This window comes from Toxorhynchites rutilus, chromosome 2 (assembly GCF_029784135.1).
Source record: "Toxorhynchites rutilus septentrionalis strain SRP chromosome 2, ASM2978413v1, whole genome shotgun sequence".
NCBI classification, from domain to species: Eukaryota; Metazoa; Arthropoda; class Insecta; order Diptera; family Culicidae; genus Toxorhynchites; species Toxorhynchites rutilus.
In genome coordinates this window covers 336682979-336709881 of record NC_073745.1, presented here as the reverse complement: position 1 = coordinate 336709881, position 26903 = coordinate 336682979, and the positions used below count along the sequence as shown (strand labels likewise).

General features: G+C 41.5%; 4 protein-coding genes across 4 annotated transcripts; 1 reads left to right on the top strand and 3 right to left on the bottom strand.

Annotated features, from left to right (window-relative positions):
* Nucleotides 1-13592: 13592 nt before the first annotated feature.
* Nucleotides 13593-14667, bottom strand: LOC129768699 (brachyurin-like). Its single transcript, XM_055770497.1, has 3 exons — nucleotides 14345-14667; nucleotides 13876-14284; nucleotides 13593-13815 (listed from the first exon to the last, which is right to left on the bottom strand). The coding sequence occupies exons 1-3, from the start codon at nucleotides 14614-14616 to the stop codon at nucleotides 13636-13638; spliced, it is 861 nt and encodes a 286-aa protein (XP_055626472.1). The 5' UTR covers nucleotides 14617-14667; the 3' UTR covers nucleotides 13593-13635.
* LOC129768700 (brachyurin-like) lies at nucleotides 14600-16432 on the bottom strand. Its single transcript, XM_055770500.1, has 3 exons — nucleotides 15412-16432; nucleotides 14954-15353; nucleotides 14600-14893 (listed from the first exon to the last, which is right to left on the bottom strand). Exons 1-3 carry the CDS (start codon nucleotides 15621-15623, stop codon nucleotides 14714-14716), a joined length of 792 nt encoding a protein of 263 aa, XP_055626475.1. The 5' UTR covers nucleotides 15624-16432; the 3' UTR covers nucleotides 14600-14713.
* Nucleotides 15670-17171, top strand: LOC129767131 (collagenase-like; the record flags this gene model as incomplete). Its single annotated transcript, XM_055767753.1, has 3 exons — nucleotides 15670-16148; nucleotides 16208-16604; nucleotides 16665-17171. Coding segments are annotated over 3 exons (1056 nt in total), but the record flags the coding sequence as incomplete, so codon positions are not given.
* Nucleotides 17172-24458: 7287 nt separating this feature from the next.
* Nucleotides 24459-26434, bottom strand: LOC129770887 (brachyurin-like). The gene is made up of 3 exons (XM_055774057.1): nucleotides 25018-26434; nucleotides 24652-24956; nucleotides 24459-24591 (listed from the first exon to the last, which is right to left on the bottom strand). The coding sequence occupies exons 1-3, from the start codon at nucleotides 25511-25513 to the stop codon at nucleotides 24469-24471; spliced, it is 924 nt and encodes a 307-aa protein (XP_055630032.1). The 5' UTR covers nucleotides 25514-26434; the 3' UTR covers nucleotides 24459-24468.
* Nucleotides 26435-26903: the final 469 nt, after the last annotated feature.

Genomic DNA, 26903 nt, shown 5'->3' with positions numbered 1-26903 from the left:
ATGCAAGGTACGTGCTTGATGCGAGGCATACGAGTGTACGTACCACCTCTACTGCGCAGCCGTGTTCTGAATGAGCTGCATTCTGGCCATTTTGGGGTCTCCCGGATGAAATCACTTGCAAGATCATACTGTTGGTGGGAGAATATCGATCGGGACATAGAAGAACTCGCACGCGGATGTTCTGATTGCGCTCGAACCAGAGCAAATCCTGCTAAGGTTCCAATACACTGTTGAAACGGCCTTCCGAACCATTCCAAAGAATTCATGCAGACTTTGCTGGGCCTTTCATGGGGTTATACTTCTTAATCTTAGTCGACGCTCACAGTAAATGGCCTGAGGTGAAAATTATTCCAGATTTAACTACGGAGACAACTATTGAACGAATGAGGGAGTTTTTCGCCACATTCGGATTGCCGTCGGTACTAGTGACTGATCGAAGTACTCAGTTCACGTCGGAACAGTTCCAGAAGTTTCTTCGGAAGAATGGAATTACACACAAGATGGGTGCACCATATCATCCTGCCACAAATGGCCAGGCAGAACGATATGTTCAAACGTTCAAGAACAAAATCAAGGCTTTGAAGTGTTCACGTTCCGAAATTCATAAAGAACTGCAAAATATACTCATGGCGTATCGAAGAACAGTACACCCTGTTACATGGAAAAGTCCGTCAATGCTAGTTTTCGGACGGCAGATCAAGTCAAAGATCGATTTAATGATTCCTAAGACAAATAACGATAATTCTCTCCAACGGGAGGAGAAACCAATACGTTCGTTCATGGTAAACGACAGAGTTGCTGCTCGTGAATTCTTGTCTAGTTCGGAGAAATGGAGGTTTGGAGTGGTCGTAGAAAAGGTAGGAAAACTGCATTACATGATTGAGCTGGATGACGGTAGGATGTGGAAACGGCATATCGATCAGCTGAAGCCAGGGCCAGTAATTCAGCAGGACTATCCAGAGGTGCAGACTGCAAACGATACATTTAGAAGACGTGAAGTTATGGAACCCTCTCATAGGAACCAGTTCAAAGCCCAATCGAAAACTAATCTCGGCGATACTGACACGACATTAGACATTGCCCACGACCTTGACACGAGTATCACACTCCCTACTAGAAACGGCGTACCTTTAAATACTGCGATTAGAGATGCTGAAACAGCTACAGGTTCAATCAGAGAACAACAAAATATAACCAATGACCAGTCAGAAACAGATCATGATACGATTCGTAGGTCTATGAGAAACAGAAGACCTCCACGTAAACTGAATCTCTAATAAGTTGTCACTAATCTACTAATCTTAAATTTGTGTGTTAGGTCGTAATGGAGTAGGAATGCTCTCACGAGGGAAGAGATGTTATGATATTTGCATATCTTAATTATATTACCTTGCTCTTACCACCTTCATATTACCTTCATTGTAACAACACCTTACTTTATTATACATGTCAAGAGAAATATATTAAACGTCATTCCTAGTTGTAAATTGTATAGAGAAACACGCGTTTCATTACTGCGTCCAATCCTACGATTACAATACACTGTAAATTCAACAAACGGATAACTGTCCATAACTCAGCTGACAACGATTCCATATAAGCCAGTCGTGCCTTCCTTTTTTCATTTAGACGAAGCTGATTCTCGATTTTGGCGCCAGTTCTTAAGAAAAACGTCTCGCCCGGAATTGATGTCAACATCTAGTTCAGTGATCCTTTGTGCCACTGGTGACAGTAAATCCCCTCAGTTGCTGCCACTAGTTCTGTCTCGGTTAGCAGTTGTACAGAATTAAATCTTAGAAGAAGCGATTCAAATGTCGACATTATGTTTGAAAGATTTGTTAAATGGTCATTGGTGAGATCAAATCGATGTATACTGAAAACAGATCTACAAAAGTTTGCCAAGATCGAAAAAATCAAGAAAATCTCCAAAAAATCTAAAATCTACGTTTCACAACTATAGAACCACTCATTTTTTTCTCAGAGTTTCCAGAGGTATGTAAGAAGTCGGTTGAATTGAAGTATATAGTGTAGGACATAATAACTATCTTCATTTAAAAGACTGGCCATTTGAATTTTATTGTTGTCTCCAGGCTCGAAACATTCAAAAAAACTGAAATTTCAGTGTTTCATAACTATAGAATCAGATGGAAAAACTCTCACTCCTTTACAAAATTAACGTCAATTTCACATGAATTACAATAAGTTTCTAACTCGTAGGTCATCCTTAGTTCTCAATCAGTTTAAATAACCCATTCGGGGTGGTTCCGACCAAGATGCGCCATGTTGTAGTGTGTATCCCGTTCTACGCAGAGGATTCTGCTCGTTTAAGCTCTCTAATTCATTCATACAGCTTGTAAGCTGCATCAACTATTCGTGCGATCGCTCCCCATTAGTTCTTGATATGGTTTTGATCTTGTAAATAAGCTGACCAGTCCAGAATCTGAAGCCCCTATTCATTAAATTATGCCATGCCTTTCCGGATTCTATGAATTGATGCCAAATTACCCAATTATCACGGTGTTTTTTTATACAAAACCAGGAGTAAATGATTCTAAAGTACTTCATTGCACTGCTGACTGTGCATTCGTGTTGATGAAAAGCTATCTGAACCAGGCCTTTTTGAAAATATTTTCTTCAAACCATCAAACTGCCGCCTGCAAAGTTACGTGTTTAAAAATTACATGACAAGTATGAAGAAGTTCTATTCAAGTTGAATTTCTTTTTATCAGAGAAGCTCTCCTGAGATAGGGAAACCCATGGGATTAGTTTCCACATTAGTTTCTGGACCCGCAGCTTTGGAGATGGGATTTCTATGCTTCGGGGAGAATTTTCTCGAAAAGGCCTGGTTTAGATAGCTTACCATCAACACGAATGAACAGTCAGAAGTGCAACGAAGTACTTCAGAAACATTTACTTCTGTTTTTGCACCAAAAACACCGTGATAAATGGGTAATTTGGTAGCGATTGACAAAATCCGGGATGTCATGGCACGGTTTAATGAATAAGGGCTTCAGATTCTGGACTGGTCAGCTTGTATACCAGATCAAAACCCTATCAAGAACTTATGAGGAGCGATCGTACGAATAGTAAATAGATGCAGCTTACAAGCTGTATAAATGAATTGGAGATCTTAAACGAGCAGAATCCTCTGCGTAGAACGGGATACACACTACAACATGGCGCATCTTGGTCGGGATTGATTGAAAACTAAAGATGACCTACGAATAAGAAACTTATTGTAATTCATGTAAAATTGACGTTAATTTTGTAAAGGAGTGAGAGTTTTTCCGTCTGGTTCTAGAGTTATGAAACGCTAAAATTTCAGTTTTTTAATGTTTCGAGCCTGGAGACAACAATAATGTTGAAATGGCCAGTCTTTTAAATGAAAATAGTTTTTATGTCCTACACTATATACTTCAATTCAACCGACTTCTTACACAGGAGGCGATCTGGCGTAGTGGTAACATCCATACCTCTCACGCAGAGATCACGAGTTCAATTCTCACTCCCGACATTCTTCCAAAAATGGAAGTAAAAGTGACGAACCAGCCGAAATGTGTTGAAAATCACTATAATACAGACTTACATACCTCATCTCCGCTCCGGAATTCCGAATACAAATGTGGAGAACAATCGCCAAGTAAATGTCAATAATATGATGTAACTAAGTGTTCGATTATCATACCAACTGCTTCCCTTGTGTCAAATATAGAAATTTTGAAGTGAATTTGTGATGCAGTGATGCAGAAAACAGATCTAAACATTATTCACAGGTATTATTTGGTTGATATTTTTATCAAATTAGTTCAATATGCTTTTAATCTTTCAAAGTAATGAAATAAGTCAAGGTATCCACAGAGCTTGAATCTTGATTCTCAATTGTTGTTACATAGTTTCATCTATTTTGTCATTATCATTTTGTACCAATTTCGCTTTAAAATTTGCAGTTTTTCTGCTTTTTTCAATCCTTTGAGTTTTTCTTTCTGCTTTATCCGTTCTTCCTGGTTCCTCAACTTAGATAATGTTTGGATTTCTCTTTCTTCCCGTTTCAACTCAGTTTTCCTTTTCCTTTCCTCAAGTTTTTTGGCGCTTCCTCATTTCAATCAACTTCTTCGTAGGTTCTACTTCTTTATACAACATATCACAGGACTCGCTTGTGGCCACTGCAGGAGTAACGTGAAGCTTACTTTTACCGTGAGGGGCTGTCCACATACCACCTGGACAACTTAAGGGTGGGAAGGGGTTTCAAAAATGTCCACGCTTGTCCACGGTGAGGAGGAAGGGAGTTTAGATAATATCCACGTGGACACGTTAAATTAAGGCCTATACTCGAAAAAAAACGCACCAGACAAATAAGTCGGATTTTCTTGAAACTTTCAGGAAATGAACTAATACATATGGGTTATGATCCGGCATAACCCATATGTATTAGTTCATTACTTAATTTTCTTTCCATTGCTGAAAGCCTGTCCTTTTTGGTCACTTTCGTCCATTTTTTTCTTCAACTCCAGCTCGTTCTTAAACACCTTGGACAGTTTTGGCCATCATTATGGACCAAAATCTTTCCACCGGACGAATCTCTGATGAATTTGGGGGGTTGGCGATTTTTGGTACAAAAACAACGTTATTGTCTCTGTACCAATCCAACGTCGATCGGGCGTAATGGCATGATGCCAGGTCCGGCCAAAATAGTGTCCCTACTAACGAAGGAAATCTTCGTTAGAATGTGATATTTTCTGGAATACACTTCTATTGGGTTGTCCGAGAAGTTTGTGCCACCACTGATGATAATCAAATCGAGACGCAGATGAAAAATATTTATATTCATGAGTGAACCTGGAACCTAATGAACCAGGAACCGGGTGAACCTTGGTTACGTAAAACGCTGCAATGTATGGTTCTACACTATTCGACCGAAAAATTAAATGAATGGATCGTATCTCCATCAGCGACTCGCTTTATAAACGCAACGCAAATTCGCAGTTTTCAAGCAAATCGTGATGGGTGATGGAAAGTTTAAATATTTATAACAATTTTGAACGAAAAAAAATCTTTGGAGCAAGTGACATCCCCTATCCCCAAAGCCGATCTTCATTCGTTCTAGTCGTTCTTTGAGTCTGCTGGGATTGGAAATTCTGTTTATGAATTTAGATAGAATCGACAGCACGTTGAGATGGTAGACTTGAATTTGGAGGAGACCTACAACCAAACCTGGATTCCTTTAGTTCTGAAGACATTGACATATAAACGATAATCTGCTGAACTTTGTGAAAAACCTCGCGTCTAACTGGACCTTCTTTTAGCTTGAAGTACACCAGTTAAGGCACCTCACAGGAGTAATAACTGAATGATCAGTTTACGGGTGGCCAAAGATGATCTCAAACGTGCCTGGGCAGGAAACTTCACTGCAGATTATCTTTGGTCTGTTGCCATCTATACCAGCATTCTCGGACGCAGCGATAAATTCCAGAACTGCCAGATTCCTCGCCTGACCAGCGGAGATGAGGAGACGCACTTGACTGTCTTAACAACCGATAGCTAAATACCTTTGGCTCACTGGGCCTAAAGCAAACGTTTGTCGAATTTATATCGAAAATTGTCCGTTGAAGCGGGTCAAAGGCTTCATAACCAGTATTGGAGACGTGAAGACGATGAGGGAGCAGCAAATCCTGTCAGACTAAGAAGCGGCCACTACAAACTATCACGTAACTTCAACAGGAGATTCGTTCATCCCCTTTGCGATCTGTGCAAGATCCGCAATTCGGCCGAACATATCGTTTGAAATACGAGAACCTACGGAACTTTTACGGGATCAGCGGGAGCATTTGTGGTCATCCTTGAAGATAACCGCTCATAAACTGCTACACTGCTTTGTTTTCTAAAAGATTTCAACTTATAAATCTGAATAAGAAATTGTGGCATTGCGCCCCCTAAATATGTCCTTTCCCACAGTCATTTCTTAAAACCCTTAACCACAAATGTTTCCTCCCATTTCACACTTAGTGAAATGCAATTATCCCAAATCCCAAACTTTTGTTAACCACAGGTCATAAATTATTATTCATCCGCTAAACAATTTATGACCGAAGAAACAACCTTTTCCCACACAAGAAATAAACGCGACAATTGCACCGTCATGTGAACAATTCGTCACACGATGCAAGCGCCAGACGTTTTATTTTAACGACCTACTTGAGTCATGTTTGTGCGAGCAAGACGGGAACCCGATTGCAAACACAACAACATTTCTCCATCCTCATTCTATCTCATTCATTTTCACTTTCACCATTTCCCTGTGTGATGCTCCGCCCAGTAAAAAAAACATTAATTAGTTTGTGTAGAGTTAAGCAAAGTAATGTAAACTAGTACTTAAGCGAAAGGTTGACAACAAATACGAGCAGTTATTATTATTTTTTTTGTAAAAAAGTTGTTTCTATAACCTGGCATTATCCATCCCATCACAACTCAAAATCCAAATATCCTTGTTTCTTCCCCTTCGTGATTCACCACCAATGGTGTGGGAGACCAATGTATAAATGTGTTGAAATTCTTGTGATATAATTTTTTTTTATCCGTATATATGTGTAATATCAATGATGTTGGTAATAAATTCATTGTAAACACACCTTTCGGCACTTATTAGGTCAATTTTGATGGGACAAACCAGCTTAGGAGTTTCAGAAGAGGAGAGGATAGCTGGACGTCTAAAAAAGCCGCAATAATAACGTTAATGGAATTTGGAAGAAGCTAAACAGCTATACAAATAATTTCACAGGAAGTGTTGGGGGTCAAATTGAGAACAAACCGCTACTGTTTATAAAGCCAACATTTATATCTATGTTAAGAAATAGAATAGAATATAAAAACAAATTTAAAATAGAATTTAGGCCCAATTCAATCATTTTCCGATTGTTTTTGTCGAAAAATGGAGAAAAGTCCACGTGGTCAACAGGGAGGGGTACAGATAATGTCCACGCTTGTCCACGAAGGGGGGGGGGGGGTCTAAAATCGTGGACAGCCCCTGAGTTGATGAGGTGCCAGAATACACGGCAGCATAGGGAGGAATGAACATTTCTTCTGTTAGAAGTTCATCTAGTTGCACATTGTCCACTAGTCATCCAGTGCCCCTCATATCTATCTGCTGGTCTCTAGTTGAAATACATGTGTATTATTTATACAAGATTTCTAAATATTTTGGTGCGTGCCTTGCATCCATAATAAGTCTGAAAATTCACATTGTAGTATCACCAACTGTCCGAAATATGAATCGTACGGAAAAAGTTCGATGAAATTTCGGACATTTTATTTTGTAATTTTTTGAATAAAACATTCCATTATGCTTGATTATAATATGTTTTGCTTTATTTATCATTAAATTTGTTAAAAAGATTTTCAGCCGAAAGCCGAAGATATAACTTTCCTTTACTTTTCATTTTTGTAGATATTTGTGGGATTCTAAGAGTTTGAAAAATTGACACAAATCACACATCAAGACTCCAAAAATGCTAGTAAATTGATAACCTGCCAATTCTGGAACATAAAATCGCACTCGTAGTGAAAACTATGATCCTATTTCACTTGTTTTCATATGAACTACATATATACATTCTTCAAGTTTTCGTGTAAAACAAGTACCGTGTAAATAGGGGGATAAGTGTATTAATGAACGGTTAAATTCTATGCTCACGTTAAGCGAACGTCAAACACAAACGATAATGAGTAGTGCTGTTAGATGTTTACCTTCTATGTTATAATCCAAATGTAATTCTCATATAAAATGATTGTGAAATCAATGGGTTACTTTAAAGAATCAATTGAGATATGAATTATATAGTTATTCATCAGGGCGGAAAGGACCCCCCGTTGACGCAATTAAATATTTCTGATACCGAACCTCCTCCTGAAGAGCAGGAGGATGAAGCAGAAATTGAGGTAGAAAATTCTGTTTACGAAGTTGATAGTTCCGAAGATGAGGAAATCGACGAGAAACAGGATTTTCGTCCTAAAGAATACCCTGAAGGCTCCAAAGGCCCATTCATTGTGTACTTTAGACAAAAATCCAAACCTCTCAATGTCATTCGCATCTCGAAGGAACTAACTCAACATTTTTCTGACGTTACCGAAATTACACGGATGGGGCCAGACAAACTACGAGTTGTCGTCTCAAGCAGGACCCAAGCGAACAAAATAACGCGCTGCGACCTCTTTGCGATTGAGTATCGTGTATACGTACCCTGTTGCAACGTCGAAATAGACGGCGTAATAACCGAAAAGGGTTTGACCCGAAAAGAGATAATCGATGGTGTCGGTCGCTTCAAGAACTCCACACTAAAAACTGTGAAGATTCTTGCATGCGATCGACTGAAATCTGTGTCACATAAAAATGATAAAAGAATTCTCAATCGGACAAACTCTTTTCGTGTGACTTTTGAGGGTTCCGCCCTTCCAAATTACGTTGCAATAGGGGCACTTCGTTTACCTGTTCGATTGTTTGTACCCCGGGTAATGAAATGCAACAAATGTATGCAACTCGGTCACACGGCCGCCTATTGTTGCAATAAAAAACGTTGCGCAGATTGTGGAGAGAGCCATGATGAGAATCCTTGCGCGAAAGAGCACAAGTGTCTTCATTGCGGCGGGACTCCTCATGATCTTATTCAATGCCCGGTGTACAAACAACGAGGGGAAAAACTCAAGCGTTCCTTAAAGGAACGTTCCAAGCGGACTTTTGCAGAAATGCTTAAGAGTTCCGTGCCAACGACACAGGACAATCCCTACTCCATTCTGCAGAACGACGAGCCTGTTGCTGACGCTCCCAATGCCGGATGTTCCGGTACATCGCAGGGTGCCATCAGGAAAAGAAAAATTACTTCTTTTCCATCACTCCCCAGAAAGAATACCGAAACTTCCCAAGTTGGAATGAAGCCTCGAACTGAACGTGCTGAGAATAGGCCGAAGCAAGTACCTCCCGGTTTACGTGGTCATGCTACCAACCAGGGGTCCTCAGCACTTCCCGGAACCACAACGATCACGTCTGTTCCATTTTCGCGGTCGAAGCAACAGCCACTACCTGGCCTGCTTGCGCTTTCAGACCTTGTGGATAACATTTTAAATGCTTTAAATATAAATGATCCTCTTAAAAGCATAGTATTATGTTTGCTTCCGGTTGTGAGAACATTTTTGAAAGAAAAATGTGGCTTTTTAGCAGCGTTCATTTCCCTCGATGCCTAATTTAGCGCAAGAGGTCAAGGATTTGACCACTGTCATACAGTGGAATTGCAGAAGCATTATCCCTAAACTAGACCAATTTAAATTTTTAGTTCACAGTTCTAACTGTGATGTATTTTCTCTCTGTGAAACATGGCTTTGTTCAGCCGACGAGCTGAATTTTCACGATTTCAACATTATTCGCCTAGATCGTAACGACTCGTTTGGTGGCGTACTATTGGGGATCAAAAAACGTCACTCCTTCTATAGAGTCACTATCCCATCGATTACAGGCATTGAAGTTGTCGCTTGCCAGATACAAATCAATGGCAAAGAACTCTGCATTGCTTCGATATATATTCCTCCCAGGACTACGGTAGGCCGCCATCAGTTCTTTGATATTATCGAAGCATTGCCGGAGCCGCGGTTAATCTTAGGTGACTTCAACTCCCATGGAACAGCATGGGGGTCACTCTACGAAGACAACCGTGCCACGTTGATTTATGATCTGTGCGACAACTTCAACATGACAGTTTTAAATACTGGGGAAGCAACTAGGATAGCCAACCCTCCTGCACGGGCAAGCATGCTAGACATATCTCTCTGCTCTTCTTCATTATCCCTGGATTGCACATGGAAGGTAATCCAAGATCCCCACGGTAGTGATCACCTGCCAATAATTTTATCGATCGCCAATGAATCAAAATCTAGTGAGTCAGTCGATATTGCGTATGACCTCACGAAGAATATTGACTGGAGAAAATTTGCAGAATTAATATCTGAAGCAATCATTTCGATGCATGAACTTCCTCCCCTTGAAGAGTATAACTTTATATCAAGTTTGATTTACGATAGCACACTTCAAGCTCAAAAGAAACGTGTACCGGCTACCACTTTCCGACGTCGTCCTCCATCACTTTGGTGGGACAAGGAATGTTCAAAGGTCTACCTTGAATAATCATCCGCTTTCAAAAAATTCAGGAAAACTGGATTAGTGGAATGGTTTCGAAAGTACCAAGCTCTAGAAGCCAAACTAAAAGGTCTGATTAAAGCAAAAAAGCGTGGATATTGGCGGAAATTCGTCAATGGTTTGTCAAGGGAGACCGCTATGAGTACTCTTTGGAATACGGCTAGGAGAATGCGTGGCTGGAACCATACCAATGAAAGTGAGGAATACTCTGACCGTTGGATTTTCAAATTTGCAAGGAAGGTTTGTCCCGATTCTGTTCCTGCACAAAGCGTCGTACGCGATATTCCGCTCCAATGCGATTATGAGAATTTTTCGATGGTAGAATTCTCAATTGCCCTCCTCTCATGTAACAATTCAGCTCCGGGGTCGGACAAGATTAAATTCAGTTGAAGAATCTTCCCGACTTGGCAAAACAGCGTTTGCTGAACTTGTTCAACAAGTTTCTGGAGCTGAATATTGTCCCGCATGACTGGAGACAAGTGAGAGTGATAGCCATACGAAAACCCAACAAGCCGGCTTGCGATCACAACTCGTATAGGCCGATTGCAATGTTATCCTGTATTCGCAAATTGTTAGAGAAAATGATTCTACTTCGTTTGGACAAGTGGGTTGAAGCGAACAATTTGCTGTCAAATACGCAGTTTGGCTTCCGCCGAGGTAAAGGGACAAATGATTGTCCCGCGCTGCTATCTTCTGAAATCCAAATCGCATTTGCTCGCAAAGAACAAATGGCTTCCGTTTTTCTCGATATCAAAGGGGCATTTGATTCAGTTTCCATGGAAATTCTCTCAGAGAAGCTTCATAATCGTGGACTTTCACCAATTCTGAATAATTTCCTGTACAATTTACTGTCAGAAAAGCACATGAATTTCTCTCATGGCAACTCAAAATCTTCTCGTTACAGTTTTATGGGCCTACCGCAAGGCTCCTGCCTAAGCCCCCTCTTGTACAGTTTTTACGTCAATGATATGGATGATTGTCTAACTAGAGACTGCACGCTGAGACAACTTGCAGACGATGGAGTTATTTCCATCACGGGTACTAATCCCGTCGCTCTGCAAAAGTCGTTGCAAGATACCCTGAACAATCTGTTCACGTGGGCCCTCAAGCTGGGTATCGAATTCTCTACGGAGAAAATTGAAATGGTCGTTTTTTCTAGGAAGCACGAACCCGCCCAATTCCAGCTTCAACTATCCGGCAAAACGATCCAACACTCTATGTTTTTCAAATACCTGGGTGTATATTTTGATTCTAAGTGTATCTGGGGGAGACACATTGCGTATTTGAAACAGAAATGCCAGCAAAGAATCAATTTTCTCCAAACAATTACCGGAACATGGTGGGGTGCCCATCCAGGAGACCTCATTCAGTTGTACAAAACAACGATATTATCAGTGTTAGAATATGGCAGTTTTTGCTTCCGATCAGCTGCCAGGATTCATATTCTCAAGCTGGAGAGAATACAATATCGTTGCCTGCGTATAGCCATGGGGTGTTTGCATTCGACACATACGATGAGTCTCGAAGTTTTGGCAGGAGTACCCCCGCTTACTCTTCGGTTCACAGAATTATCCTACAGATTTCTCATCCGTTGCAAGATCATGAATCCATTGGTAATTGATAACTTCGAAGATCTACTCCAACTGACTCCTCAGTCAAGTTTTATGGATTTATACCATGAGTACCTTACCCACGACGTGCACCCTTCACCAGGCATCTCCAACCAAGTTTGCTTCCCATACTTTTGCAATTCCTCTGTCAATTTTGATCTGTCCATGCGACAAAAGATCCATGGAATCCCAGATCATCTACGCTCCAATGTTATTCCGTCGATATTTTCGGCAGAATATGGGAAAGTTGGATCTGATAAAATGTTCTTTACTGACGGTTCATACATAAACGGGTCCACTGGCTTCGGCATCTTCAATGAAAATTCCAGTGCCTCTTTCAAACTCAAAGATCCTTGTTCCGTGTATGTCGCAGAAATGGGTGCGATATACTATGCCCTAGGGATCATTGAAACACTGCCCATCGACCATTATTTTATTTTTTCAGACAGTCTCAGCTCAATAGAGGCAATCCGCTCAATGAAAGTTGATAAACGCTCATCTTATTTCCTAACAAGAATAAGACATCTATTGAGTGTTTTGGTCGAAAAATGGGTTCCCTTTCATTGCTCGATTCCGGGGAATGAGAAAGCGGACTCGCTAGCTAAGGTGGGCGCTTTAGAAGCCACACTTTTTGAAAGGCAAATTGCTTATAATGAATTTTTTCACATTCCTCGTCAGGACACACTCGTTAGTTGGCAGCGCATGTGGAGTGGAGATGAGTTCGGTCGTTGGTTACACACGATTATCCCTAAGGTCTCGACGAGTGCATGGTTCAAGGGATTGAATGTAGGTCGTGATTTCATTCGCGTGATATCTCGGCTTATGTCCAATCACTACAACCTAAACGCGCATCTCTATCGCATTGGGCTCGCAGCAAACATTCTTTGTGATTGTGGCGATGGCTACCACGACATCGAGCATGTTGTCTGGTCGTGTATCCGGTTCCATGCTGCTCGCTCTCAGCTCTCTAGAGCACTGAGAGCAAAAGGCAGACAATCGGATATCCCCGTCCGGGATATCTTAGGTAGCCGGGATCCTGATCTTCTGCTTCATCTATACCTGTTCCTCAGAAACGCCGATGTCAACGTTTAATGATGTTTCCTTCGTTGTGTCCCCGTTTCATATCCCTCCTATCCGATCGATAAACTTTTACTTAGTCGCGGCAATACATACACACACTCTTTACAGATGCACGGGCCAAAGGTTGTGCAGTCCACTGATCATTCAACAAGAGCCAAAGGTTGTACCGCTCATGACAACTCTACACGAACTGATGATTGCGCCGGCTAGTGACCATTCTATCCTGGATTCCTCGAGTCGAGAAAGACGCACCACGCTAGATATGGGGTACAGACTAGGGAGCGTTGCTGATTAATGGTCAGCTGCATCCCAATAGGAAGTATCCCGTGTCGGGCACACGTATAGAGCATCGAAGACTGCAACATACCAATTATGAGAACACTTGTAATACTAACCTCGAGCCAGCCGCGAGTAATCGGTTACATATTACTAACATAGTTGTTAGACAAAAATTGTCAAAATATTGGACTCCCGGCCCCGTCAGGCTAACGCCACATGTGCCTTAATAAAAAATATATTTTGGGGAAAAAAAAAAGAGCGTTAAGCATATCAAGATATTATTACAAAGTGTCCGAAATATGAAGCTGTCCGAAATATGATTTAGAACGGTACATGCCATTACCATTTGGAACATCACACTCAAACTTCTAGTTGAACTCACTCAACGACAGTACAAATTTCATTGAAAGTTTCATTTCAGTCTGTTAAAAACCTCTGTAAAACTGCTATACGTTTGACAGAATGTCGTTTATTCGCAATATCAACTGTTCAGTTTCGGATCTGAACATCAGTATTCGCCTGAATCCAATCCAAGTATTCTGTCAGGCGCGTATTTACCGCTGATCTCCCCCGATCGCAACCACCGATGCCCGAGTAATGGAAGGAGTGTATACCAATCACGATTTTCTCACCATCCACTTCGGCATAGACCGGACCACCTTCATCTCCCTAGAAGTATATCACCCGATAGTTATTATTTCTAACTGGAGACACACAGTAAACACTCACGTCGCAGGGACCTCCATCATCGGTTCCGGTACAGATGTGCTCGTCCCGTATGAAAGTATGCGACAGTCCACACAGGAGGTTCGTAATAACCAGTCCGTGGGCAACGAGCAAATTCCTCAATGGCAGCGGTTCGTTGTCTCTATTCCCAGTGGTTCCCCAGCCGACGATTGTTGAATTCCAACCGTTGAAGGTGAAAATTGTGTGGTAGCGCCGGGGAAGATTAGCGATGGCCACATGTCGCCCCACTGTAGCTGGCCGTGAAAGTCGAAGAATCGCCACATCGTTCCGGTGTCCGAGAGAGTTGTAATTCGGATGAATGGTAATGTGTGACGGGATGCTGAGCACCTGAATAATCTCAACAAGCTCGGTCATATCGCTTGCGCCGGCCAAAACTGTGATCGTGTTTCTCCTGGAAAAGATTACATTGAAGATCCAATAAAAATCAAACTTCGCAGAATATGGAACAGACCCAGACACACATCGCGCAGAAGTTAGGATGAATCTCGTGGAAATGAGGACACCTCCGCAGAATACGTGATTTGAGGAACCGGATATCAATAAACCAACGGCCGATGGGAAATCGGATGGCGCTGCCGCTCCTCCATTACTGATTCTGCCAGAGCGAATAGACGTGACTGGCGGCAAAGCTACACTCAATAATAAGCTTAAGGCTGCGAACAGTTTCATTCTTCCACGAAAAATCGGAACAATAATGACCACAAAGTGAAAATACGAAAACATTTATTGATCGCAATGATTTGAGGAATTGCACATTGATAAGATAGTAACGATTTATGAGGCGGGTCTTATAACTAATCCTGTGAAACAGGATTGTAGTTCAAGGCCTGATTTCGACACCTGTATGTTGCTGCAGCCAATCCAGGTGTTCAGTGAGACGCGTATGCACCGCTGAACGGCCACGTTCACATCCTCCAATACCGCCATAATGGAAGGAATGAATGGCGATCACGGTGTGCTGACCACTCTCGGTAATCATCACCGGTCCCCCTTCATCACCCTGAAAAGAGTAAAATTGACCAACCGCACATGAATTTTTTTCTACAGACTCATAACTCACACTGCATGGACCTCCATTGTCTCCGGAAGTGCATATGTGTTCGTCAGTAACAAACAAATGAGAGAAACCACAAACGAAGTTGCTTATAACCGGAGTGCGTGTGAGCTGTAAATGTTGGACCGGAGCCATCTCGTCCTGTCGGTGTCCTGTCGTACCCCACCCAACGAGTGTGACACCGAATCCATTGAATGAATTCCCCACGTGTGACCATCTCGGAAGTTGTGCGATGGACACCGCATCGCCTAACCGGGCAGCACGAGCTAATGTTAGGATCGCCAAATCCGCTCGACTAACCACAACGGTACTATGGTTCCAGTGGAGACGAATGTGGATCACCGGTATGATTTGCTCTGCCCGAGTAATGTCCGATGATCCAAGAAGAACCGTCAGCGAGGTTTGCCTGCAAGTTAATGTTCAATACTAACAACATAGCGAATCGCAGCGTTCGAACGGTTTACCGAATAACACAGTTCGCGCTGGTTAGTACGTGTGTAGGACTAAGAAGAATTCCACCACAAAATCCATGGGTTTCCTGTTGTGAAATCAATACTCCCACCACAAATGGAAATTCATTTGGTCCGGCCTGTGATCCGCCAGCGATACGAGAGTTCCCATCTTGAATTGCTAGCGCTGCCACGGAAGCTAGTACAAAAATTAACACACTTTTCATTGTTGACCTGAGCGATTGTTCATTTGCCACTGACCGGTGAGATTCAATACGTCAGTTCAGACGATGTTATCCAGCTAAATATAAACACAGATTAGATCAAAAACGACAAAGAACCGTATCCCATACGTCAATACAGGGATTATGGAATAATCACCCGGCTTCGGTTCGGCATTCCAACTCAAAACAGAATGTTATCAGCGGCTCCAGGCTTAACGGTTCAATTTGGACCCCCAACATTAAAATCGGCACATCCCCGCAAAGCTCAATCAGTATTTTGCAAGCAGTTGACGTGTGCAGAATGCAGATATTAATCTTATTATCACTATTTGTCGCAGCAGGTGCGACCACCACCGATTTGACAAATCACAGAAGAAACCCTCGTATCACTGAAGGTACCGTTGCTCAGCCCGATGATATCCCGTGGGCGGTGGGTGTGTTCATCCTCGGTGGATCCCGTCATTCATTTTGTAATGGTGCGCTAATCTCCCGTCGTCACGTCCTGTCGGCGGCTTCATGCATTGGCAGGTATGTCCCGCAGCCTCTACAGAGTATGAGTCGAAACTACAAGCTATCACATTCCACAGCCATACCACGCTCTCCATCGCGCTGGGTGCCAGCTCAATGACCAACGTTGAGCAGGTGATTGGAGTTTCCAGAGTGCTGCCACATCCAGGATACAGCTCATTCTTCAATCGGGACGACATCGCATTGCTAACGATGGCTGAGGACGCCAGCATCAACGCTCACGTCCAACCGGTGGCACTGCCGAGACGTTCGGATATCGGTAAAAGCTTTGTGAACTGGATGGCGACAACCGCCGGGTGGGGTCAAACTGGAAACCGTGACAATGAGATGATTCCAAACGAGAATCTTCACTTCGTCATGGATGTCATCAAATCAAACTTTGTTTGCGGTTTCTCGCACACTTTTATTCGGGATACCCATGTTTGTACCGCAACGGACGAAGGAGGACCGTGTGATGTAAGTTTTTTTGTTGGGATTATTTTAGACAAAAAGATTCTATTTGGAACGTTTTCTTAGGGTGACGAAGGAGGCCCAGTGACGGTGAGGGAAGCTGGCCGTATTTTCCTCATCGGAATTCACTCGTTCCACTATAGCGGATTGAGGGGATGTGATCGTGGGCGAACGGCGGTACACACGCGTGTCACCGAGTACCTCGACTGGATCGAGGAAAATAGTGGTATTGCGGTCCCAAACTAAACAGGATGGAACGCTGAAATATAAAGTTTATGCGATATTTAGATTAAATGAAAAAAAACACGAAAGAGATTGAAACAAGACTGACTGAATGTACAAATGAATAAAACAATTTAATACAATTTTTCTTTGTAATCTTGATCCCAACCCTGTTACTCGAGGAAAATGAAAATTGCCCTACTTGAAACAGACGTTAAGGTAAAATTGTGCTAAATGTGAACCCTACTGAAAACAGGTACTTGAAGAAAATTGTGTTGGAATCAATCCGGATTGGACTCAACCTCGTCAAGTTATAGGACACCTTAAAAAATCGTACAAATTTGTCAGTCTTGTTTAGCATAGAAGAGACTTGTTAAAGTAAAATTTGTGTATATTCTGGTACTACTAAGAGTCAGGTACGGCCGAATAACGTATAAATTTCATGGAACTGTGAGCTCGGCAGCTCGGCTTTCGCGAGTTTATGTGAAAAATAAGGGATGATTTTGTAGAATTTCATTCTCATTTCCACTACTCTCGCATGTGAAAATACAAAAATGGCGTATCCTAGCAATAACAAAACGAACAACCCCCGCTCCACAAATTGTAATCCCCTTCTTATTGAAGTGGTGATGTTGCTTCACCTATTATACATTGATATAAGCGCCTTGGGAAGGATATAGCAGTCACGTTTAGCACTACAAGCGCTGGCAATCATTCTATACCAGCGATCGTAGTAAGCGCATTAAATACTTTTGACAGCTAATCGTTTAGAAAACCTGTAATTTTCGACGTTAAAAATTTCACATCGATTCATTTTGTTTTAAAACAGTTGTGCCGGATGGAAGCTGAGAGAAGAAATTTGATTTTGGACTAATATCGCGAAATCGCCGAAAGAGGCTGAATCGAACGTTTCCGTGAACTTTTTGGGATAGATCAGAGGACGCGTCGTAGTGGAACTTACGATCGGAGGCTGAGATTGAGAAAAATTAAGGCAAACCGGGGGCTTTCGCACCACGACATCGTAAAAAATGCTCTAACTCGATATCATCGGGAGCAGGGCCCGAAATCTTCGAAGGTGAAAAATGAAGACCGACTCTACTCTCAGTAGCTTCGCATCGACTAGAACTGCCCACAACAAAAAGTGACTTGACTAGAAAATGAATTGACTAGCGTTGACTAGCGAGGATGACCGGTGAACTAGTCCAGTCAGTGGTTATTTTAACTGACTCGACTAATGAATACAAATCTGCCTCTTCATTCAACTGACTTCAATCCACATTTCTACTCCCCTAGGAACGAAATTTATACCCACGTACGCAATCTTATATTTACGTCCATATAAAGAGGAGCGAAAACATTATTTCTACATACACCGTCCCGTCACCGTGAAGTCAACGTAAAGGAATGAAATGTCAAATATTCTCCCATGGAAATTGTATGGTAGCATTCACATACCCCATCACCGGCAACATTGACGTCGGCAAAATAAGTCCAAGAGAATAGTTGACGGGACGGTGACGGTGACGCTATATGTTACGCACTTTATTGTCTACCCATCGTGAACTCAAACCAACGAACTTAGACATTCGTCAAGTATGCTATAAAGGTCCTCGCGTTAGTATTAGTAAATAGCGGGCAAAATAGCACACACACACTGCACGCTATTTTATACGTGTGAATAATTTTCGTGTACGATACAAAATAATCTAGCTCACCTGTAGCGCATGTCAAACCACGTTGAACTCAAATATCGATGCATGCAAACGTACATGGGAGAGAAAAAGAGAGGAACGAATTCGTTTTGGGGGAAGTCACTTCAAAATGCAATGAGGACAATTTGACTGGGAAGAATGAAATGATATAGTCGAGTCGGTAGAGGGAGATAGCGACTAAACGCCCGACTGACTGTTTAGTCGTTTTGGCGGAGAAACTGCGTGAAGAATTAAAAGTCATTATATTTCGGGAATAGGAACAAAAACAAATAGTTAAGCTGCGAATATATTTTTATTGTTTTTCAAAGTACTCGCCACGATGATCGATACACTTTTGCATGCGCTTAAACCAATTTTCAAAGCATTTATTCCAATCGACACGAGCCTTTTCTTTGAGCGATTGTCATATTATGTGGAATCCAACGTGAACATAATTTTCGCACAACTAAGTGTTCATGTAAAATCGCATATACGCTGGTGGAACTAATGCTTAGGGATGCCTCAATCTCACAATAGGTTACATGACGATCTTGCTTAATCATTTCGTGCACAGCATCGATGTTTTCTGGCACTACAGTCGATTTTGGACGACCTTCACGAAACTCGTCGGACAGCGAACTACGACCACGATTGAATTCACTATACCAGCGATACACAGTGGATTTTGATGGAGCTTCATCGCCAAAAGTCAAATTAAGTTGATTGACGCACTCTTGTTGTGATAATCCACGTCGAAAGTCGTAAAAAATCATCGCACGAAAATGTTCACTATTCAGTTCCATTTTTTTGCCGAGACCAAACTTTCAACTAAATATAAAATAAACAAATAGCGTCCGTATGACAAAATGTTCCGAGTACCGTCAAAAATGTCAAATTTTACGATGGAACCGTCAGATGGACTCACATGACATCAGTGTTGCCTATTCCCGAAATATAAATAGTGACCCTCGTACTGACCGAATATGGATATAGTCAGTCAGATAATCAGCTGACTGTCCTCAGTTGACTATGCAGAGCCCTGATCGGGAGAATATGCGAGAATATACGTATGCGAGAAGGTTATCGTAATTTTCGTGCTTGCAAGCAAACGAACGGACGCTGAAGCAAAATCTGGTGGCCAACTGACATGCTCAAAAGTTGTACAACAAGATTCCGGGGAAGTCCGTCAGCATGCTGGATGACAAAACGTATATGAAGATGGATTTTGGACAGCTCCCAGGCTTGAAATTGTATAAGGCCACTGCCAGAGGAGATGTTGCAAATTGCAAATTCGAGTTCGTTTTCGCGGATGAATTTGCCGAATCCATCCGAATCCATATTTGCCGAATTTGTTTTTGATTCGGCAAGGGATTTGCAGCGGTGGACAGAAAACCAAGGTTCTCGTCATGAGTCGATTATACCGAAAAAGACCTCAATCCTCCCATTTGCCACCAATTCCGCCCAATCGAAAACTATTGGGCAATTGTCAATCGGAAAATGAAGAAGGGTGCCAAAGTGACTCGGTATGCTGCAGACTAGGATTGGGCAATCTTGGATCGATATTTAGAAGATCTTCTCCTCTCCGATGTAGGATTTTTCGGATCGATTCTTTGTACTCCAAAAATCACGAAAATCGTAGATTTTTTTGTATTTTTTTAGTGAGTGAACATTGATTTTAACATCACCGAAAACTCCCTGACAAATTTAATAAACACTGAATCCCTTTCAAGGTTGTCAATTTAGGAGAAGCAGTTTTGTAGGTTTGGTCATTACAAAACAAGTGGTCACAAGTTATATTCACACCATCAGATTCACTAAGCTGAAAATTATGACGAAATTAGATGGTGACATCAGGTCCAGCTGAAACATTCTTTTCTACCAAGATTTCGACCAAAAACCCCTACATATAAATTTTTATGTCGATCGGTTCAGTTATTTCCAAGTCTGGCAGACAGATAGAGATCCATTTTTATATAAGGTACACCGGGGCAAGTTGAAACACGGGGTAAGTTAACCCATTAGTGCCCAGCGTATGAATTTTAATACGCAAAAATGCCCGTTTTTAAAACTGTTTTTGATCAAACTAAAGTGTTAAGCGCATTTTAAATGATACCACATGACAATTTAAGAGTGTTTTTTTTGTGTCAGTGTCATTTTATCTGTCATTTTTGTTGTTTTGTGGTGTATTGAACCTTGCAAAGTTCGAGTTTAATGGAGTCGCAAAAATAAACATTAATTTATCAAAGTTTTACCTTTTAAAGGATTCTAAATTGCTCAAATCTGTGACATAACACTACTAGACGAGTGTAAAAAATGATATCTAGCAAAAAATCTGAAGAAAATTATGAAACCGCAAAAAATCTATGTTTACTTTTGAGCGTATGAAATTTCATACGCTGTGCAACTACGGTATATTTTTTTTCTCAATATGATATATCAGTTTCCCGCTAATCCGGAGGAGCTGTACAAGTATCTGATTGATTTGGACGAAGACGTTTTCGAAAATCTAGTGTCAACAAATGATATTGAGTTTGTAATCGTGCCTCCAAGCGGTGGAGACTGCGATGTGGATGCTGGAGATAGTGACTCGGAGGACGGCCCTTCCGGTTTTGGCAGACAAGTGAATGTCGAAAGCAACATTGAACGAGGCCAATCACAAGAATGCTCCTCAGGCAACAGCAAGAACCGGAGAGCCAGACACTGGGAAAAATGACCTTAAATACGGATGCAGATGCAGCCGTGGTTCTTGAAGGACATTCATCTGATCTTAGTGATCTCTGCTCGAAACATAAATGGTCTGCCGTTCAAATGTTCCATTACCTATTTGACGCTGATTTCGTCGGACTAATCAGTACAGAGACAAATAAGTACGCACTGCTAAAAGGAGATACAAGATTCCGTGTGACCGCACCGAAAATGTACAAATTTCTAGGAATTGTGCTCGTTTCCGGATACGTTAAAGTATCAAGTAAGCGGTTCTACTGGGAAGCAAAAGAAGATACGTACAATATGCTGATTGCCAACGCTATGCCAAGGAATAAATTTGAGCAAATCATGAAATATCTGCATTTCAACGACAATTTACTTAATGATGGGTCCGACGAATTGTTCAAGGTTCGACCTTTAATTTGAACATGCGAATGACAAGTTTCTGAAAATGGGACAGACATTGGGAAAACATTTCTTCATCGACGAAGCTATGGAACCTTACTACGGCAGGAACTCGATGAAGCAATTCATCCGAGGAAAGCCAATTCGTTTTGGCTACAAATTTTGGTGCCTTTGTACTCATGACGGATATCTCATCAAGTTTATCCGGTATGAAAGTAAAACACATGTTTAGATTCATATGCATTTTATAATGTTTTATTGATATACTTTGTAGGTAAAACTGATCGTGACCCTGGAGAACCATTGGGATTGTCAGGTTGTGTCCAATTTGAGCAAAGATATTGTTGCTGAAGAAAGTTACGTGTACATAGTTAATTTTTTTTACCAGTTTGGCCCTTCTTGAAGATTTTGGCAAGAAGGACATAAATATCACTGGAACCATCCGTAACAACCGCATTGAAAAGGCGCCGTTGGAATCCATGAAAAAGCAAGCTCGTGGATCATATGACATTGTGCGTGATACTGAAACAAACATCACGCATACTGAAACAAACAAACATCATTGTTCGTTGGAATGACAATAATGTTGTCAATATGGCTACAAATGTCAAAAACGACAACATCGTCCTACGTGGAGGTACGTGTAAGAGATACATTAAGGCTGAGAAAAAAACAGGAAGTGGGTTATATCTATGGTATAACCGCAAGGGTGACGTAGGACTATCGTTGATTTAGAGATCATTTGTTTGAAGTTGAATCTGAATTCATTCTGAATGAATGAATATTTGGAGAACTTCGAAAACGAGAGCGTTACGTTGGAGGCACAAGGTTTTATGCGTCCAATATTGGATACGGAAAAATCCTACTGATGGGGAAGAATAATCTTCAGAAGCTATCCTGTTGATTGCGATTGATTGAAAAATCACAAAACCTAATGTATTTGGTCACAGTGTTACATGGATAGAAAACATAAAAAAAAACTCTTTCATATGAATGTAATTTTAAATTCCCAGAGGAACTGGCAGATTATTTTCAGTAACGATTAGATATTTCCACATTTTCCTCGATACTGGAAGCCCACCAGTGGATATCAGTAAACATATTTGGCAGTATCGATAACCATCTGTTAATAGCACTTGATTGAAACATATTTGGTCACAGTGTTACATGGATAGAAAACATTCAAATAAACTCTTTCACATGAATGTATTTCTAAATTCCTAGAGGAACTGGCAGATTATTTTCCGGATCTTTCTCGATCCAAACGGAAAGAATTCCGTGCGTGTATGTGTGTGTGTGTGTGTGTGTAGCGGCTGCTTCGAGATCTTCCCGGGGAACCGTTTGTAGCATCACTCTCCTCCTGATGGATTCCCTTCTGGCCTAAGGTGCACAAACAGGCTCTTGGTGACACCGTTCATCCGCGCTTTCATGATAAATGAAGAGCTTCACCACAACAGCGACAACATGCTCCAATCGCTGTTCAATTAGAACTGAGTGGATTTCCGAGCGGCGCTCGCTTATATACCGATTGGTGATTTCAATAGCCTATTTTGAAAGCAAATTTAAGACTATTGAAACAAGTTTTTGGATCAGAAAGTAACAAGTATAGAACGCGTAGACATTTTATCTTTCGAATGAAGTGTTTATCATACCATTTCGTTCAGTTGTTTAGGAGTGTTTAGGAGCTATTAACACTCAAAATCTCGGTCTTCGGCGTAACGCTTTCGTTTTCGAAACTTTGATTTTACACCCCGGTATAGAAATGAAAGACGTAGTCCTACGTCAAAAAGAGGATCAATATTCCAACCCCATCTTTGCAAAAGGGCTCTACCGCTGCACCATCCGTAATAAGAAGTGGTATTGGCCCTTTTTCCGATTTGTGCTGAACGGTGGGGTTGTCGATCTTTGGCATATCTACAGAAAGAATCATGGAAAAACATTGGAGGCGATCTGGCGTAGTGGTAACATCCATTGCTTTCACGCTAAAGATCACGAGTTCAATTCTCACTCCTGACATTGTTCCATAAATGGAAGTAAAAGTGACGAACCAGCCAAATGAGTTGAAAGTCACTATAATACAGATAAAAAAAATCATGGAAATGGACCTTTGATTAATTTCGTCAGAGCTATCTGTGAAGGACTTTAAAGTGACATAAATCCAGCAAGGATCGAGTTCATGCAGATCAACTCGATCATCATCGAGTTGTCATCGGAAGTTAGGTTTGACGGAATAAATCATTTCATTAATACGAACCCAACTGGTACCCAACGAAGGTGTGCGTTTTGCAACCGATGTACGACGTATATTTGCTTGAAGTGTGATGTGGGTTTGCACCCTTCGGAGTGCTTTTTCCGGTACCATACTCAGTGATACTGAATCCGATACACTGCCGTTCTACGCATAACTGTACTATGTTCTATGCAATCCCTGTGAACCGTGGGACAATCATGCGTAGAACGGCAGTACGCGAAAGTGCTAATAAACCATGAAAATAGTTATTGAAGTTGAATTTTATGAAATAAAACCGTTTTGTTCGATATTCGAATGATTTCTACTTTTGATACTGTATCGACTCAGCGTATGAAATTTCATACGTCAGATATCTCAACCTCCAAAGAACTCCAAACCAAAATATTTCTAAATCAGTCTTAATTTCTTATGTTTTTAATCAGTCAACTTAATCAGTCAACCAGTTGTAGATAGAAATCCTGAAAATCGGCGCGAACTTTCCAGAAAATCCGATATTTAGTTAGCATACATGACGTACTTGATAGTTATTGAAAACAATTGAATACTAGAACCTCGCATAATATAAAAAAATTGTATTGAACCTATTTAGGAAACTTCAATCAACAATTTTCACATCAGTATGCTGCGCTATCCAATCGAGATAGTAACCAACACGTGTGTAAACAACAGGAGATCCATGCTCACACCCATCGCTAGATCCATATGAAACAATTCCAATCTAGAATACAGAAGCAGACATAACAGTAGAATCACAACTTCATCTTCGAATCTTTCTTACCAAAGTTGTCATCCCGTTCAAGTTGGCTGTGAGTGGACCACCGGAATCGCCCTGACAAGCATTCCGTCCATCCTCCCCGGAAACGCACAGTTGGAAATCACGTATCATATGTTCATACGCGATGTTGCATTTTTCGTATGAAATCACGGGTTTGACAAGAAAATGTAGATCCAGTTTGAGATTATCCTCAATTTCTGCATAATCATCTTCACCTAAGGCTCCCCATCCGGAAACGGTCGTGTCCACATTCACCAAATCACTGAGAGCCTCCTGTCTCGATGGAAGCTTGACTGGTTGAATAGTATCTGTGAAAATCAACGACAATTACCACTCATTGTGCACATTGATTGGTCGATCCACACATACCGGAAAACGTTAGGGCTTTCGTAAGCCGAACAATGGCGATATCGTTCAACACATCTATCGGATCATACTTGGGGTGTACCAACATATCGTGGAAGGTCACATCAATTTCCACCGCGCGATCATCACTCGGGATGCTGACTGTGTTCGTCCCAACGATCACCGTAGCATCGATCCCGCCCTCCAAACAGTGAGCCGCTGTCAGGACAAACGTTGTAGACACAATCGATCCACCGCAGAGGGTCGTAGATTCGTCGGCAAAGTTGATCAAGAGTGCTGCCTGGTACGGAAATTGTCGATCTTTCGCGGGTGCGCCACCGGCAATTTTAGAATTTCCTACACTCGAAACCACCACTCGGTGGTCCGCTGGGGACAAACGAACCCAAAACCTGGGCACTTCCCTGGTCCGCGATACGCCGCCCGCGTTTCGAGGATGAGAGTGAGTCGCGCAGATCAACGCAGAAACCAAAATGGTAGGTGAAAGCCAATAGTTCAACATTATTGGATGCGTGTTTGCACTGTTCTAACGATGACGATGACTTCGCACCGGCAATTAAACAAAGTCTTTTTATCGACTCCGCACGAACGCGAGATAAAAAAAAATGGGAGACATGTAAGATCAGGTCCGAATGATAAGAGTGATACTTTTCGCTGGCGTGATTCCCACTTTTCGGTTCGAGGAAGTGAAATGATAGGGCTGTCGGGACTGAAACTATACTCCGCAGTGCTTTGGAGGGGGAAAAAGATTTGTTTTTGTATTTTTTTGATAGAAAAGATGCTTGAAGATATGTTCTGCTGTGAGTCATTGAAAAAACATCAAGTTTTTTCACGTTGTATCCAGATAGTGTAGGTTGATTGTTTAGACTGATGGATCTTTTATAAAAAAGACACTCTAACCGTTCAGCCATTTTCGTCATATGGACATTCCAATGATGTCTTAGAGAATATTTAGTTTCAATGGTCTTTTAGAACCTCTAAATAAAGAGGCTTATGATCAAGTACAGTGATAGACATTCGTTTAGCCGCACTTGAAAAAAACTTGAAACACTTACAAAACAACTAGGAATCTTCTTATTTGCTGTAGTGATAGTATATTTAAGTCACTTTTATTGAAAGGACGTGCGTCACAATCACACACACACACACACACACACACACACACAAGGCGGCATCGGTGGATATAAACATTCAAACGTCGTTTTTTTTCCCGAGACATGCGGTAACGGTATTGAATTAAAGAGACTTTAAACTCAGAGAGTTCATTCGTCTCTTGCCCTTGAGGGCGGGAAACTATTGCAAAACTATTGCAAAATTCGTTATTCTCGCTCGACCCAGTCCTAGTAACCGCTATGGATGTATGTCGTATCGCCGCACCCTACACGGCTCTGGGGCCAAAAACACAACCAAACAATTGGAGCAGGGAAAAAGCCCCTTTTAGTGTGCTTGAGGAGCTCGCTTCTAAAAGGGGCGTAAAAAACCTGCTCATCTTTTGCTGAAATTAGAAGAGAAAACAAACGAAATTTTATCAGTATAGGTAAATTTAGTAATTAGACATTAGATCTGATCGAATAAACCTGTATCCTTTAGGAAATCGATGGTCCTTTTTTCCTCGACGGCGTCGTCCGATAGTGCTGTCCTTATGGTGTCTGCAACCTGAAACTTTATTCTGGAAGCATTAAATTTAGGGCATGTGATTAATATGTGTTCCACCGTGAGTCTTACATTGCACGACTCACATAGTGTTGGTTCCAATCTACGCATGATAAATTTGTGTGTTAAAAATGTATGCCCGATACGTAAACGTGTCAGACATACTTGAGTAGATCGGAGAATACTATCCTTCCAGGGAAGGGTAGTATTCTTGATCCTTCTTAAGAAGAGGTCGCGGG